The sequence below is a fragment of the Alligator sinensis genome, unplaced genomic scaffold (assembly GCF_000455745.1).
Source record: "Alligator sinensis unplaced genomic scaffold, ASM45574v1 scaffold195_2, whole genome shotgun sequence".
Lineage (NCBI taxonomy): Eukaryota > Metazoa > Chordata > Crocodylia > Alligatoridae > Alligator > Alligator sinensis.
Genome location: NW_005842253.1, coordinates 1,174,579 through 1,190,939, shown reverse-complemented (window position 1 = coordinate 1,190,939; position 16,361 = coordinate 1,174,579). Strand labels below are relative to the sequence as shown.

The following is a 16,361-nucleotide window of genomic DNA, read 5'->3' as shown; positions in this document are numbered from 1 at the left end:
CCCCTGCAGCGGGGGCGGCGCCTCCTGCCAGGGGCGGCTGGAGAGGTCAGGCCGGGGAGCCGCGGTGGCGTGTGGCCGCTAGAGGGGGTGTGTTGGAAAGTAAATGCCACACAGTAACCTCCTAAATTGTCAAACACAGTAATTGTTAAAGGGCTGGAGACTGATCGCTCAGGTAACGTCAGCCAGAGCCTTTTCTCTTCCTTTATTTCGCTGCCTTTGCAACATCCTCATTTGCTGGGGTTCATCTTGTGCGGGCTTTGCTTGTTCCCTCTGTTGCTTTTGGCTGCTCTTTTCCATTTACATCTGCATTTCAGATCCACTGCGACCAACTTCAAATGACCAAGGAAAGAAACCTTTCTTACCTGGTAAAACATTGCCCCCCATCCTCCCCCCAAACACCCTCCTCTCCCAAACAACCGTATAGAGGCTGAAGTAATGGAGTTAACAAGTCTGAGGACTGTAAGAGCAGTGACCCCACCATCTTGCTTTATTAATTTGCAACACTGTAGCTCTCTTTGTGGGTCACACCAAAAAAGGGGATTTAAATGAAGTAGAGAACTGTAATATTTAGATGTGTGCAAGCTGTAGCTACTCTTTTCTGAGCCCTACAAATGATCCATCTACTGCTTTAGGTTTATTTTAGATTGAACTGTGTGGGTTGTTAAATGACCTTTACTGCTATAAACACGACTTGAAGGAATCTGTATTTTAAAATCCTCTTGCTCAGAGAGTTGTTTAAAAAAAAATAACTTTTTCAAGCTTTTAAACTAAATGCAGCATAAATGTATTTTCTGCTATTAAGACTGTAGTCAAAAGGGTCAGTGTAGCACAGATTTGAAATATCAGCAATAAGTGAGCTGATCCAAATATACAAATGGTAATGTTTCCTTGTCTGAATAGATGGCAAAATGTATTTTATTTACTGCTTTATTCATCATAAGTGCCAGTGTTGCTTTTAAAGTAGTTTTTCATTAAAAATAAAAGCTTTTGCTCACCTTGGAAACAGGAAGTGCATATTCCTTTAAAAAATATAAACCTGTAATTCCTAGTTACATGATTGCCATCACTGGCCTCTTAAAATACATATGTAATGGCAAATTCCTTTCTGTGACTAATGTGAGTGAAAGTCCGATTTCTCTTTTGAATCTTATTTAACCAAAAGATTTCTTGTACTTTTGAACAGCCTTCTCTCTCTCTCCATATATATATATATATATATATAAAACAGTGTGTATATATATCTATATACACACACATACACACACACACACATACAGGTTTATGAGACAATGAATGCAAAACGTTTTTGACATCTTTTTGTGGGCATATATTTAAAGAGCTAATCTGAGAGTGGGATGGACAGGAAGGGTTGATTGACCTTGGACCCCTCCTGAATACAGCATTACTTAGCAAGAAGCAGTTGTCTGTGTTCATTGTTACACTGTGTATAGGCCCAACCGAGTAATACTTCACAAATAGTTTGGTACATTTGAAGTCTAAAGGAGGATTTAAAATCTCTGAGACAAACTGAGCACCTCTTCGACTAGGTCTAAAAAGAAAGAACAGCTTTCAACCATACTTTTAATCTAATGTCTTTCCTGATCAAACTGTTTTTTACTTCCTTATTGCTTTGCCTTAACAGGCCTAAACAGGAACCTGGAGAACTGCCCATTCAGCCTTTGTTTTATTTATTGTTATTATTGAAAATAACTTTGTTGAATTGTTACTTAAATGATAGCAGAAAATTGTGTCCTGTAAACATAGTCTTAAAAGGAATCTGTCCAATGTTGGTATGGGGGTTGGGGGGAAGTCCTCTTGGAGGAGGATACCCCTGTATATGAAGAGATTTTCTTATGAAGCATTCCTTTTCTAATTCAACACCTTTTTGCTCTACTGCCTACTAAAAAATCTGTTTCAAAATGTACAGAACAGTGTCTTTTTTCCTAAGTTAAACCTACAAAATGTTTTTAGTTTTTCCTGTACCACAATGTATTACTTAGAAAGAGGCATTTTGGAATCTGAAGTTTTTATTGCTTGAAAGAAAACTGAAGCAATAAACCCAGTCTTGTTTCTCTGGAGTTTAAATTCTTCATTGAAGTAATTTTAAAGCACATTTTACAATATTTCCTATTTGTAATCAAGCACTTAACTTTGGGTTCTAGTGAGGCATTTGAATTGCATGCAATTTCCTGAAATTTCACTCTCTCACTTACAGAACTACAAGACTGTCAAACCATTCAGAGTAAGCTTTTGGAGTATAAAGGGATATGAGAGAAACTGGCTTTTCTTAGTGTCCTAAGAAAGCAAATTTAAGATAGCAGCTAACCTATTAAAAGGGTAAAAATGATTTCCTGGATTTACATATCTGTCAGCATTAGAAAGGCTATTTGAACTGCCTTTATAGTCCTTTGGAATACACTGGGTTACTGATATCTTTTGGAAAATCTCATATTTTACTTTTAAAGACTACCTCTTACCAACTGTGCAGGAGGGCAGTCAATGTGTACAGAGTAGGAGTAAATGGTGATGTGGTTCTCTTCCCAGAGAACAATCTGGGACAGGAAGAGACAACTCCCTGACTCTTTGCCATGTCCAAATGATTTGTTCAGTGTGTTTGGGGTGGAGGGGGAGTGGGCAGGTTGTAATTAACCCCTAACCATCAGTCTGGGGCAGAAAGGAAACCCCTTACTCTAAACCATTAAGGATTTTTGGAGGGGGTGGCTTGATGCTCGTGGAGACCACTTCGCAGGAAGAGGGGTGAGCCCCTGGCGCTGCACCTCAATGGGTACTGCAGAGTGGAGACCTAGTGACCCTTGTGTGGGATGCTGTGCCGTGGGGGTGAGAGGAGATGCCCTGCCAGGCCCACCATGGGCAGCAGCAGCAGCAGCCTCAGTGTAACTGACATGCTCTTCTCCAATAATCACCCTGAACTGTAGCCAATTGTTGCAGGATTCGGCCGTGGAACGTTCCCGGGAGGGAAGCATTGTGACGTCAGCGCACCTACTAATCCTCCCAACTGAGGGGGAGCCTGGAGCCATGAGGTCATCGCAGCGGCCGGTGTAGCCATCCCGGCGGCAGCAGCGGCAGGAGCAGCAGCGGGGGAGGGGAGAGCGGCGCGGAGCGGGCAGCGGGCCCGAGCGAGGCCGGCTGGGAGATCGCAGCCGCGCTCCAGCTGCACCGAGGCGGGCGCCGAGCTCCGGCAAGCATGGAGGAAGCTGAGGCGAAGGAGCTGCAGGTCGGCTCCTGGCTGCCGGTGCTGGTGGAGCAGATGGTGAACGACACATTGGTGGTCACCTTGAGCTGCGGGGAGAGGCGTTTCACTGGGATCCTCCTAGACTGCACTAAAAAGTAGGAGCCCGCAATGCTTTGATTGTTACCCGAAATGTTTGCAAAGGGGATTGCAACTGAGAAGTTTCTCTCCAGCTTGGGGCCTGCTGCACAGAGAGAGCAGAGCAGCTGGGGAGGAGGAGGGATTAGGCCATAATCAGATTAAAGAGTTAAGGTTGCATTGCACATCGGAGTTGGGGGAGGGGATGCTTCAAAAGGAGGGGGGGTGGCTTTAAAAAAAAAAAAGAAAGCTCTGGGCTTGGGTTGGATTTCTCTCTTTTTTTTTTTTTCACCTTTCGCTCTTAAAAATGCTTTTTTGGGGGGGAAGAAATCACTTTCAGAAGGTGGCTGCCCAGTTCCTACCCCAAATCAGCCTAGCACCACTACTTAGTACCTAGGGTAGAGGGGTTTAAAAGGTGAGGGGGGAAAAACCCAGCAATGTGAAAGCATTTGAAAGTAACACTTTTATGGCTGTAAAATATGAAGGAAAGTGTCCCATCAGACAGGGAATTGAGTCCATCTGCTGAAGTGCCCTCAATGTTAAAGGGGTTGCTTGCAGATTTCAGACTTCATGTTGGAGCAAAAAAGACACGCTTTTCCAAAGAAGATGATTTGACTGAATAAAAATTTTTCAACTTAGCAAAGTTCTTACAGCTGATGTGCTTGTGCAGTATCTTGGGGTGTGCTGGTGTGAGTGCATAGACACACATGATGTCAGAGGCTGCCATAATTATAGACTTTCTTTCTTTGTTCATGAGTACCATACCCTTCAACAGCTTTATCTTGGAGAAACTATCTAATATTGCCCCTCTTATTTTTGCATTATGCAAAGCATGAGCAGATTAGCTTTAAGTAGGTTATCATTTTAAACAGTTAAGTGAAATACTTTATTTGCCATATATTTGGAGCTAATATGCTTAGCAAAAAGAATAGTGTAGTAACAATATTGATTAGCATATAACTATATAGCAATGTACATAAACATATTTCAAGTTGACATATGCTTTACATTTGTGATTAAATAATCACAAAACTCTTAACAAAAGAAATCTGTTGGCCATAATGAAATGTATAATAACTAATTAGGTGACTAATCCTTATTTATTGATAGCGGAATGCTTATACATCCGAGTTGGCAATTCATTTAAACATCTATGAAATAAACTTTATAAATCTGAAGTGATGTTTTAAAAAACAGTCTGGCTTCTGATTGGCTAAAGAACAGTGTATATGCCAATTATCTAAATCATCTGGAATACCAGTATCTCTTTATTTAATCCTTTGGTGTGATAAAGTCTCTGGAATATATCAATGCATGATAATGGGATATCCCTACTAGATGAGTGATATGAGAAGGATGAGACATTAATCAAATGTAAATGTATTGGCTTTCCTTCAGTGTTTTATTTTCAGAGTGGGAACTGTAAATGTCTCCTGCTTTTTGAAGGCCTCAAATTTTTCCTTAATAAATGCCTAGACTTTGCTATAGCTTTTTTCCAGCAGTGTGAAACCATTATCCTTTGACAATTATCCTACTGGCTTTATCTCTTAATTAGATGTGCCAGAAACCATTAATATTAAAGTCACATGACTTAACATATGGTTTCATGTGAATTTTAGCCATCTACCTCATTATCTTCAGTATGTGTGAGCATAGCACTAAAACATTTCAATCTAAAAAATGTAGTTAATTGGGGATTCATGTGTTTTCCTTTCCATTGTCCAAGCAGCCAGCTAGCATTACTAATATTATCAAATATCCCTAGAAATCCTTGCATTATGTAGTGAGCCACTGGAGAGGGACTGCAGCTTTATTGATTTCTCTCTTGCTGGAGAAGCTGAAGCCAATAATGTGGGTTCATTCCACCATTTGAATTTGCCTTTCTGGAATTTCTGCTGTAGTTTTGTATTGTTTTTCTGTATTCCTGCAGGAGTCAGCCACCCTAAAATGTCAGTGCTCTTTCCTTTTTTTTTTTTTTTTTTTTTTTGCATATGCTTTTAAATCCTTGAGGTATTGTTGGCCTTTTTCATGTTCTTCTCTTTTCTTTAGCTGGATTGGGGATCCTCCTGCAGTGGCAGATTCCCATGACTGTTTTCTGCCACAATGCCACTATGAATATATTGTACCAGCTTTGAAGGGGTCAGGACCTCTTCTGACCTGGAAAGGAAGGGTTCCTGAATCTGAAAGGCTAGTTTTGTGGAGGGTAAGAGAGATTCTCTCACAGGAGGTACTTTAATTCTAGATAGATAGATTTTTTTCAGGTGTTGTAAGGACATTAATAATAACAATACTGCCAGACAGTAACGTAATGAGAATCACTAATTTTTTTTAATATGAAAAATGGCAAGCTAAGGGAAGGATTTTAGCTCATACATATCCTGTATTTATATTCTGAGCTAGGGCTGATTATTGACTACGCATTTATTGAATAGTCTATTTCATTCCAGCACAACCTGTCAAGGCCTCTCTTCAAAGAACATATGAAAAAAGACTTCTGAATTTATTTTTTTACATCAGCCTTGAATGGCAGTGCTTACCTATATATGGGATTGGTCGGACACAGGAACTTGAAGCCAAATTGTCAAAAGTATTTAGAAGCTGTGTGATACAGATAGATACTTCACCCAGTTAAAATTCCATTTTAAAGGTGCCTAGTGCCTGTTTTTAGTGGTTACTTGGCATCTAACTTGCATAATTTCTAATTGCACAGTTAGGTATTTGCTGTTTTAAAAATCCAGGTTTCAACCTTCCTACGTCATTTGGAAAAAAAAAAAAAACAAAAAAATCCTTGATTCCTATCTCTTGTGGGTTTTCATGTTGGGTTTTCCCCTCCCCCCCCTTCCTCTTCCAACTTTCTGGTGATTTCCTTCTTAGTGGAATCAAGAAGATGCTATGTTAATAGGCCCCTTTCTGGGTATTTTAAAAGACTTCCAGAATCTTTCTCTGCCTTTCCCAAGTTAATTCAAACAAATATGTTTAGACTGCCCTGAGTCTGTGAGGTCCCAGAAAAAAGAACTTCCTGAAACCTCATCTTAATTTAGGGAGTCTTCTATTAAAGAAGGTCTTGACAAACATGTCAATGTCAAACGTCCAAAGCTTGATCAACTATTTACATTTTTCCAAATAATCATAGAAGTGCCAGATGGGTTTCTGATTTGTGGTGGGGTAAGGAAGAATTGAAGACAAAAGGTGAATTCTCTTATCTGTTAACTACTGAAATTGGTTATACCTTATTAGGCTACCCTGGACCTCCCCCAAAATGCTTCTGTTAAGCTCTTTATTAGGCAGTACAGAGGTGTCAAGATGGAACCAAATACCACAAGTTTAAACAGGCAGCAGCAGGGTAAACAGCTGTAAGGTGCTTTTGGGGATGCTGCAGTGCCAATCATGGTCATTGCCTTTCTGTTTTTGAAATGTGAAGAAGATCAGTGTAATAACCCAGAGGTGTTTCTTTTAAATATCTTTAAAAGAACTTTACATTTCTTTAAAAATCACTGTGTGATTAGAGAGAGCTGCAGTAGCGGGTGGGAAGTTTCCAATCGGTATCTACAAAGGGAAATTATGAAGGAGGTAACGCTCGAGCCTTGAGCAGTTTTGGGGTAAGAAATGTCCTCTTAGTAGCAGGACTTCTCAGCAAGGTTTGAGGCTTTGATCTTACCAATTGATCATCCCCCTCTTGCAGTTCCCTACCCAAAATTTATGTGACCTTTATGACTGTACGCCTACTTACATTGGGTTAAATACTGGGGACTTGTTCAGTGAGCCTAGCTCTCTTACTAGAAGTTATCTAGTAAACTTCTAGCTTGACTAAATCCTGGACCCTGCAATCTAAACCTTTGGAGGCAGATTCTTGTCTTGTGGGGGCATAATGACTTCACCTGTAGAGAATGGTGTCAACTCATCATCAGCCATCTTTCCATTTGTAGCAACTGTAAGTTTCAGGGAAAGAACAGAAAATATTTTGCTCAACTGTGTGTCAGCTTGGGAATATGGGGTTCAGTTTCCTTTCCAACAACTAAAAGTGTTTCTTTTGAGCTGGGGAGCTTGGTACTTATCAAAAACCAATTAAGTGCATACTTAAATAAGGGAGTCTTTGTCCTTAATCTAGGTCTAAGATATACACCTGATAGAAACCTCAGAACCGTTTCCTTTTGCAGCATTAAAAGATGGTGGTTGCTCATCCATGTGTCGTCTCTGGAGAGAAGAGGCCTCCCTCTTTCATGTCTGTGACTAATAAATGTGGTCTTTTTTTCCTTAAACACCTTGCAGCTTAAAATGTCACCACTGAGACTAAAGTCGCATGCTATGGTATATTCTGAAGACTAATATCTAGCTGCTTTTTGGCATCTCTTAAGCTTGATAAATTGAAAATGCACAGTTTATCACTGAGCAGATATGAATATGCTGAATCAATAATGACAGTGTGCAGATAGATAGCATGTTCCAACAAGTGAGGAAAAAATGGATTTCACTGAAATTTTATTACTCTCTGCAGTGAAAACTGGACTTGAATTGAGAAGTTTGGAACAAGAAGCACATGCAATATACTTAGCTTTTACAAGCAAGATGATTAAAAGCTATTGAAGAGGCCTAAGCATGTCTAGAATTTCTTTGCAGATGTCCCGAATTCTAGAGGGCGTCCTGGGTCTGTAAAGAATTTCCTAGTTTTGATGCTTTTTACTTTAACATTTCTTAATCTTTCTACAGCTGAATTTGACTGGAGCATCTTATTTTTTGTACAGCTTTCAGTGAGAGGAAATGTAGGTGACGAGGTGTGTATATAAAAAAAAAAAAAAAAAAAAAAAAGCCCTATTCAGACTAAGATATATTTTATTCTTGCTTATAATTTTGTTTGAACAGAGGAGAATAGCATAAATCCTATGGCGAGGTGAGTCACATAAGTATATAAATAGGTTCAAATGCTGGGCATGGTACCTAGTCTCCTTGGATACTTGTCTTTCCTTATGAGATGGGACTCATGGATGGGTGAAATTTCTCAAATGGTGCATGCAAGGTGGTGGTAAAAGCAACACGGCCTTTGTTCCGACCCTCTGCGTCAAGAATTAAACTGAAATGGTGTCATGAAGGGAAATGGTTTTATTGAAAAATAAACCCCTTGACTTTTTAAATTGAGTGAAACAAAAATGTGCTGGCTTTGTAGTAGCAAAATATGGCCCCTTGGGAGCAACCAGTTCCCTTCACTTTTTTTTGTTTTATTTTTTTTTGGCTTTGGAGAATATATTACAATGTTAGGTTTTGGTTCCTGGGAATGGGAATAGTTCCCTAGATTTTTGGTGTCTTGTTAGAAGCCAAAAATTACAACAGAGGGAACTCTCTGCTCCTGTAGGGCTGTGTTTTTACTATTGATTTCATCAATTGCCTGTAGTTGTCCCAGAGAGATTGTACAGCTACCCCCCAACACTTGTTTGCCTTCTCTGCAAATATCCACTTAACTTCAGCTAATAGCCTGGCAAAATCTTTGCCTTTCAGCTCAGTATGATCATAAACTGTGGTGGGGAAAGACTGGGAGAAATTGATCCAGAAGAATTACTTTAAACTGTCACCAAAATAACTGAAAATCAGTTGCACATGAATGTAACTGCCATTTTTAAATTACCGAAGGGCATGGTTGTTGCAGCAGTCTGATGCTGGGTAACTATGATCATATATGTATACAAATCCTTCCCAAAGTATGGAAAGACATCTTGGCCACTACTGCTACCTGAGTCTGAGTGTACAGGACAACCAGGGCTGAAAAATGACTTGGCAAGGGGAAAGGGATTGCAAATATGAGTAAGGAACAGCTGGTACAATCCCTCCACAAAGAAGGGTGGTGTAGAGGAAACTACCAACAGAATTACTTCAGCTAGTCAGATGACTAATGGGCTTGTGCATCAATGTCCTGATACACAGCAGTGTGATTGTGTCTAGACTGTAAGCTCTCTGCAGTTAGTACTGGTGTTTTTTTTATGTTCTTGCATACAGGTTAGCAAAACAGTGCTCTGATGTGGTTGATCCTTCTAGACATTGCAGTGATATAAATAACTGATATTTCCATGGAATCTTTATTGCAGAGAGAAGCTCTGATTTAAAGAAAAAATTGACCAACTCAAGTAGAGAATGCAGACTTGTAATAGTTTGGTGACTTAAAACTTACTAAGCTTTCTTAAATAAGGCCTGTTGAGTTAATTTTACGTGCACTCGGGAGTTGTGATCAGGTTATGTATTGGTCTCCACTTGCCATAGTTGACCTGGCTTAATGGATAGCACTGTTTATGGACCTTAATTACTTTTTTAAAATGTGCATTTGCTAGTTTTTTTGTCAATTCTGAAAATCCAATTTGTATGGCATTATGGCTTATAGAATTAATATGGAAGAGACTTTCTTTAATACACAGAACTGAAAACTTTCCCTAAAACAGTGTCATTCCATTTTCTGGGGAAGATTTAATAGCAGAGTGATTGAGTGTGGCCTTGGTCCTAGTAAGGCTTCATTACTGTGGCAAAGAATGTCCTAGTGAACTTTGACATTTTGAGGACTATGCATTAATTCTGGTTAAATTTAAGAACTGGGCACTCTCTGCCAGTGAACCAGTGCCTTTTCACACACATCTGTTGCTAGTGCAGCTGTGGACAGAGTTAAGGCTCAGATCCTACAGCAGATCCTAGAGAAAGGAGTTCCACTGAAATTAGTACTTTGCTCATATAACTGAGGCTGGAGAGATAAGGCCTTTACAGAACAGAATGGGCTGATCCAACCTGCTTTCCTTAATAACTTCTATAGTTCAGGTGAAATCCCTCAATCTGTTTGTAGAATGAAGGAGTTTATATCTAAATGTGGTACTGGGTTGGTGGGGAGGGGTTTGGTGGGGAGGAAAGAGTTCCTCTTATTACATGATCCTGCCTTGTCCAAATAAGAATATTCACATGATTGAATAATCAAAGTGTTGCACAGTTACAGCTGCATGAAAAATAACACTGCCTTAGTTTCCATTATATTTTGGATTGGATGTACAAACTGTGGTTGCTTTAGAGCAAATGTATTAGCAGGCTCTTTCACTTCAAACCATTTTAATATCAGGCTTGACTTAAAAGTCTTGGAACAAAATGACTTGGTTCTAAATTATGTCTTTCAGTGCTTTTTGTCTGGACTGAGTCAGTCTTGCAATTTGGAAAGTACATGTCAAGTAGACAGGGTCATTAAAGATGAAAATGGTCAAGATAACCTAATCTCTCTCTCAAAGTGAAGGGAAAATTTTTTTTCCTCCTTAGAAAAGACAGTTTTAAAATGTTAAAAGTTAGAATAATTTGGTACCTCACCTGAAAAGATAGTAAGAGAGAATAGCAATGACTTGGTATCAAAATACATAGAAATCAGTTATGCAACTTATTTATTTTAACACTGGTAGACTTTCTCATGTGAGTTAAATGAGAGAGTTTTGGCCTATGATTAAGAATGTCTGGAAAAAGAAAAATGAACATAGTGAATTGTAACTGTAATAAATCAGAGGAACAAGGGGGGAGAGGAGCATCAATGGGTTTTGCAAGGCTGTTTTTAGTCTGGGGAAAAATTTAAAAAAAAAAAAATTTTGTCGGAGATTATGTGACCTCTACTAATATTTGTCTTATTAAAGCTTCTAGGAAGAAGAGCCTCCCTCTTTTCTGCTTAGCATGGGGAGGCAACATGCACCTGAAAGAGCAATAGCCTAAGAAGATTTGCAGTTGGGGAGGGGAGCTTGGTCATCTCCTTTTATAAAAACGCTTCATTCTGGGTTAAGAGTTGGGGAAGAATTGTAGAGTTGGTTGGGGACCTCGAGAGTCATCTAATCCAACTCTTGGTGCAAATTCAGGACAAACTACTGAAGAAGTACAGGAGTCTTGGTAGTGGTGGTCTGGGTGCCTCGTGGGGCAGTCAGTTTGACAGCCCCATTTTCTGACTCGATGAACTTGTTCCTTATTTTTGACTGTACTATGTTCCTGTTCTCACTGCCTTGTGCTGCTGGTTGAGGACAGGTTGAAGGAGTTTTCTCTTCAATCTTCCTCAAGTATGCTCTGAGCAGGGGGGAAACAAATCCCCTTTGTGTAGGCTAGTGATGCCACCTTCTTATGCAGGAAAAGGTTCTTGCTAATACTAACAAGAAAAGCAGAGAGCTGAGGAGGAAAAGAGATCATATAATCTCAACCTAAAAATAGCCGGTGGCTCGCCTAGAAGTAACCCTGCCCTCCATATTTTTTTTAACTTCACAGAACTTGCTTGTAAAACATTGAATATTTATTTAAGAAGTGGGAATGCTTGTTTGATAGTGCTAGATAAGTTTGTGTTCAGACCTGTTTATAACATGCTGTTTTCTCACATCCAAAGCTACCTCCAAACTTCTTCTTTTCTACTGTAAGTGTTGACAGTCCTTCTCCCCCCCCCCATCAGAAAAACAAAGTATAAATCATCAAGACTCTTAAGAACAGCACATGATAACTCACTCAAACCCGGTGTCTGAGATGCTCAAAAGGCTTTCTATTTAAAAAGAGACTAGGTCTCCTATTGTAAGAAATTGGGAAGGAATTTAGTAAGCAGCTGTAAATAGCCCCACTACCAAGGAATCTAAAAATAAAGGACCATATAGTTATGTTAGCAACAATGAAAAGATGCTATGCTACACTGACAGCTCTTTGCTGTTATTTGACTGTTTTATTTGTGCTGCTAAATGTTGAGGGAGAATGTGAGTAAAAAGAGGTCTGGAAGGTAGAAAAGACTTTGTAGCTGCATCGCAGTGAGGGATAATCACAGAGATATCTTGTAGATATTTTCAGGACAAAAATAGCTCACCCGTGTCATTATTCAAGAGGGTCATCTCTATTACAAGAGCTGAGATGGTAGCCCGTTTCCATTCACACAAAAGAGGTGTTTGTCCTTTCTAATAGTATCAGACACTACTATATTTTTAAAGGTCATTGCTGTTAAGGCTGCCCCTTTAAGCTACTCTACTCCATATCATCTTGCACTAGGCCTTAGTAGATGCAGCTTGCCTCAGGATTCAAGGGGGAAGTTGAGATCTTAATATAGTGGCTGCTGACTCCATACTGGATTTTGTTGGAGGAAAAATGGAGCACCTGACAGCAAAAAGCATTCTGTAGGATATAGTACTGGTAAATCTTGAGCCAGAAAGAACCTGGCTTGGATCTGGGAAAGTATTGAGGCTATTTAATAATAATAATAATAATAATGATAATAATAATAATGGTAAGACAATCACTGAGATGCAATAGGGAGGCCTTTACAAAATGAGTATCTTACCTGCAATGTATTTATTCTGAGTCAGTCAAGGACAAACTGTTAATAAACCAGTGGAACAAAGTGCTGAGTGCACTTAGGTAAATCTAATCACAAAGAAGAATCTCGCAGGGAGAATCAGCTTGCTGGTCATGTGGTTATAAAGAACATGCCTCTTTCATTAATCCTTTCCAACATAGAGAATTTTTTTTTTGTTTTATATTGCAATTGGAAACTTTCCACAGTGGAAACCCATTATTTCAGCGTATCCCTCAGCAGTTCTGTGTACTGATGTTTGAGCAAGCAAGAAAATTCAAAAGGTCAGGCTAAGCAAGGGTATCTGCAGCATGCTGCCACTATAATTTGGGTGGGCAAGGTGGGAAAAATCAATAAAGGACTGGTATGAATAAGCAGTGTTACAGCTTATAGGCTTGCCTTCCCATTCTCCACAGATTTGAGCCTGGCCCTTACATGGGTACAGCATCAGAGATCAGACCAGCTGTGAAGTGTCTGAGCAACAGCGTAGTAATGGTTGGGACAGCTGAAATTCACAAGTAACCTCTATAAATAATTTTTTTTCTTCCTTTTTTAGAAGGAGACTTTGAAATGCAAAGAGGTACCTGCAAGAGGACTAGAACAGGGCATTGAATAAATAGGACATTTTCTCATCATTTGGCTATACTGGCAAAGTAGCATAGGGTTTTTTTTGTCCGTCTCCCCTCCCCCCCCCACCTTTTTTCCCCTTTCTTTTTTTTTCTTTAAGAGTATAGTAAGAGGCAATTTTTTAAGGCTTGGGGGAGACCTATTATAAAATACCATGCGTGAAAACGCAATCTGAGAGTTTGTTCATACAGTTAACCATGGGTGTGCAAATTGGGTAGCTCAGCTATTTAATGAGAAACTGAAAACTTAGCATATTGAAACAGTGTTAAGTGATACCCACAAAACTCTCAATATTCTACTTTCCCCTATGCCGCCTTTGTTTGAGGTTTTACTGGCTTTGTGAATGTGATAGTCTTAGAAACAAGTTACATATCCTGGGTTGTGTAAATGGAACAAAACTTTGGTGCATGTGAGGGAAGGTGGAGAAATCAATGCACAGCTCATTTTGGACTTTCCATCTACAGAGTAGAAAATATCTCTTGCTAGTTCATAAATTGTACTTTTTCATTGTGCTTAATGGTGTTTCCTCTTAAAATGAAGGAAAAGCACTGGCTTCAGTGTGGGAGACACTTGAATAAAATAACATTTTTGGTAAGTTTACTGTTATCAGAGAAACACCTTTCAAACTGTTCTGATTTCTGCTGCTTTCTTTTTTTCCTTCCTATGCCATTTGTAGGTCTGGATTGTTCTGTCTTCCATCTTCGTTGCCGAAGCAAGAGGAGCCTCCTGCTAATGCTTGCACTAACTGGATCCCCAAAGGCAAAGAGACTGTGCCGGGTGAGAGTGATTCACAGCCATCTAGTGAAAAACCTCCCAAGAGCAACAATGATGAACAAGTACCTCCTCTTCTGCCACCTCCTCCACCAGGCAATGTTCCTCCTTACCCTCCCTATTTTGAGGGAGCTCCTTTTCCTCCTCCCTTATGGTTAAGACATACATATAATCAATGGGTTCCTCAACCACCTCCAAGGACTATAAAGAGGACAAAAAGACGGTTGTCACGAAATAGAGACCCGGGAAGGCTCATTATGAGCACTATAAGACTGAGGCCAAGGCAAGTGCTCTGTGAAAAATGTAAAAACACTCTGAACCCAGAGGAAGCTAACACAGCCAGGCAAAATGCTAAAACGAGGAGGAAGCTAAGCATTCAGGACAAGGAACAGAAAAAGCACAGTGATTCGGATTATGTAGAGAAAAGGAACAAAAGAGAAAAGAGGGAGGAAGACAAATTTTCCGGTGAATTGGTGCATCGAACTCCAGTTATAAAAATATCCTACAGCACGCCACAAGGTAAAGGTGAAGTTGTGAAAATTCCCTCCCGGGTTCACGGCTCAGTTAAACCATTTTGCTCCCAGCGAATATTGCAGAATGGAGGGGAGGACCAAGAGGAGACCAGAGACTCTGAACGATGTCAGGAAACCAAATGTTTTATGGATAAGTCGGCTAGTGGCCAACTTGCTTCCATTCCAAAACTGAAGTTAACTAGGCCTGTGCATTCCAATGCAGATGTTCCACCTCCAAAAATCAGACTGAAACCCCACCGAATAAACGATGGTCAGAGCGTGTCAATTTATAAAGCAGAGCTTATTGATGAGATCAGTCCTGCTGCATTTTATAATGAGGAATCTGCAGATAGAAGTTTAGCTGAGATGTCTTCAGGGAGTTCAGGTGAAGATGATGACTTTAAGAGATTTCCCCAAGGTAAAGATGGACGTGATAACTTGGCTTTTCTTATGAATTATCGTAAAAGGAAAGCAGATTCTTCTAGTTTATCAGTGTGTAGTAATGACAGTCTAGACGAATCCAAATCTTCTAGTTCAGAAGTAACATCACCAGAAATGTGTGACTTTTTACCTGGTGATGATGCATCTGTCTCTTCATCTTCAAAAGATGAGCGTAAAATTGTGCCGCCCTTAACAGTTAGACTACATACACAAAGTGTCTCTAAATGCGTCACTGAAGATGGAAGAACTGTTTCAGTGGGGGATATTGTTTGGGGTAAAATTCATGGTTTTCCATGGTGGCCAGCTCGCGTTCTTGACATAAACCTTAGCCAAAAGGAAAATGGAGAACCTTCCTGGCGAGAAGCTAAAGTATCATGGTTTGGTTCTCCAACGACTTCATTCTTATCTGTTTCAAAACTCTCTCCTTTCTCTGAATATTTCAAACTGAGATTTAATCGTAAGAAGAAAGGGATGTATCGGAAAGCTATTACAGAAGCTGCAAAGGCAGTAGAGCATCTGACCCCAGAAATAAGAGATCTCTTAACACAATTTGAAACATAACTTTGCCTCCAGTACCAGGTGAGTGTATGCTGGACTGATACTTCCTGTACAGTAGCTAACAATCTTCTAGAGATCCTGTTTCTTTTATGTTTTTGTATTTTGTTTTACTTAATTGTCTTTGAATTCCTTAAAAGCTTGGGGTTAAAATTTTTTTAGACCTGGGTTCTTGGGCATCTTAAATGGCCTGAATTTCAGAAGTGGTGAGTTCAGCGAAACAACTGGAATTGGGCCCTCTTACAAGAATTATACACCAGTTTCTAACTATGGGGAATGGGACACTGGGCAGAGAAGTCGCTAACTCATCTTTGAACAGTCAGTGCATTATCTTTCAACTGGGCATAACACTTGCCTACCAGCATGTGGGGAAATTGGACCGAAACTCATTCTGCTATGGCTGGAGTTGCCTCCTGGCTTTTTTTTAAACTGTCCTTTTTATAGGGCCTGACCAGATCAAAGTCGGTGCTAAACTCCCAGTGACTTGCATATGATCTACATTTGTCAGTTAGCCACCATCTTCAGGTTGCCATCATGGTGAACAGAGTCCTCTATGATGCACATGGAATGGGAGCATGGTGAAAGATGTTTAAACCAGAAAAGAAACTAAATTTTCTCCTAAGAAAAATGCAGTCTTAACTGATGGGAAAACCTTTTCTTTGTAACTACAGTGTTAGGTTTGTGCTATGGTTCCATTAGATTTCAGCATTGGTTCGTTACTTTTGTCTCATATTTTCCTTATTCTCTTCGTAGGAGAAACCTTTATGCTGGGCACTGATAGTTTTCTCATGAAGTTTCTAGTGTGAGGAAGTTGTTTTTGTTT

General features: G+C 39.8%; 1 protein-coding gene across 6 annotated transcripts in view; it reads left to right on the top strand.

Annotated features, from left to right (window-relative positions):
• The first annotated feature begins 48 nt into the window (after window positions 1–48).
• PWWP2B (PWWP domain containing 2B) overlaps window positions 49–16,361 on the top strand; it is a 38,278-nt gene continuing 21,965 nt past the window's right edge. For 5 of the 6 annotated variants that reach the window (XR_003094998.1, XR_003094997.1, XM_006027577.3 and 2 more), the window contains exons 1-3: window positions 49–172; window positions 2,950–3,348; window positions 13,936–15,562. Coding sequence is in view for 4 of the 6 variants with exons in the window: in XM_006027577.3 (XP_006027639.1) it covers window positions 3,206–3,348; window positions 13,936–15,544 (1,752 nt within the window). In the remaining 2 variants the exon portion in view is untranslated. Of the gene's footprint in view, window positions 173–348; window positions 366–2,949; window positions 3,349–13,935; window positions 15,563–16,361 lie in introns of those variants that run through there. The other variant, XM_025208821.1, reaches the window with a different exon arrangement.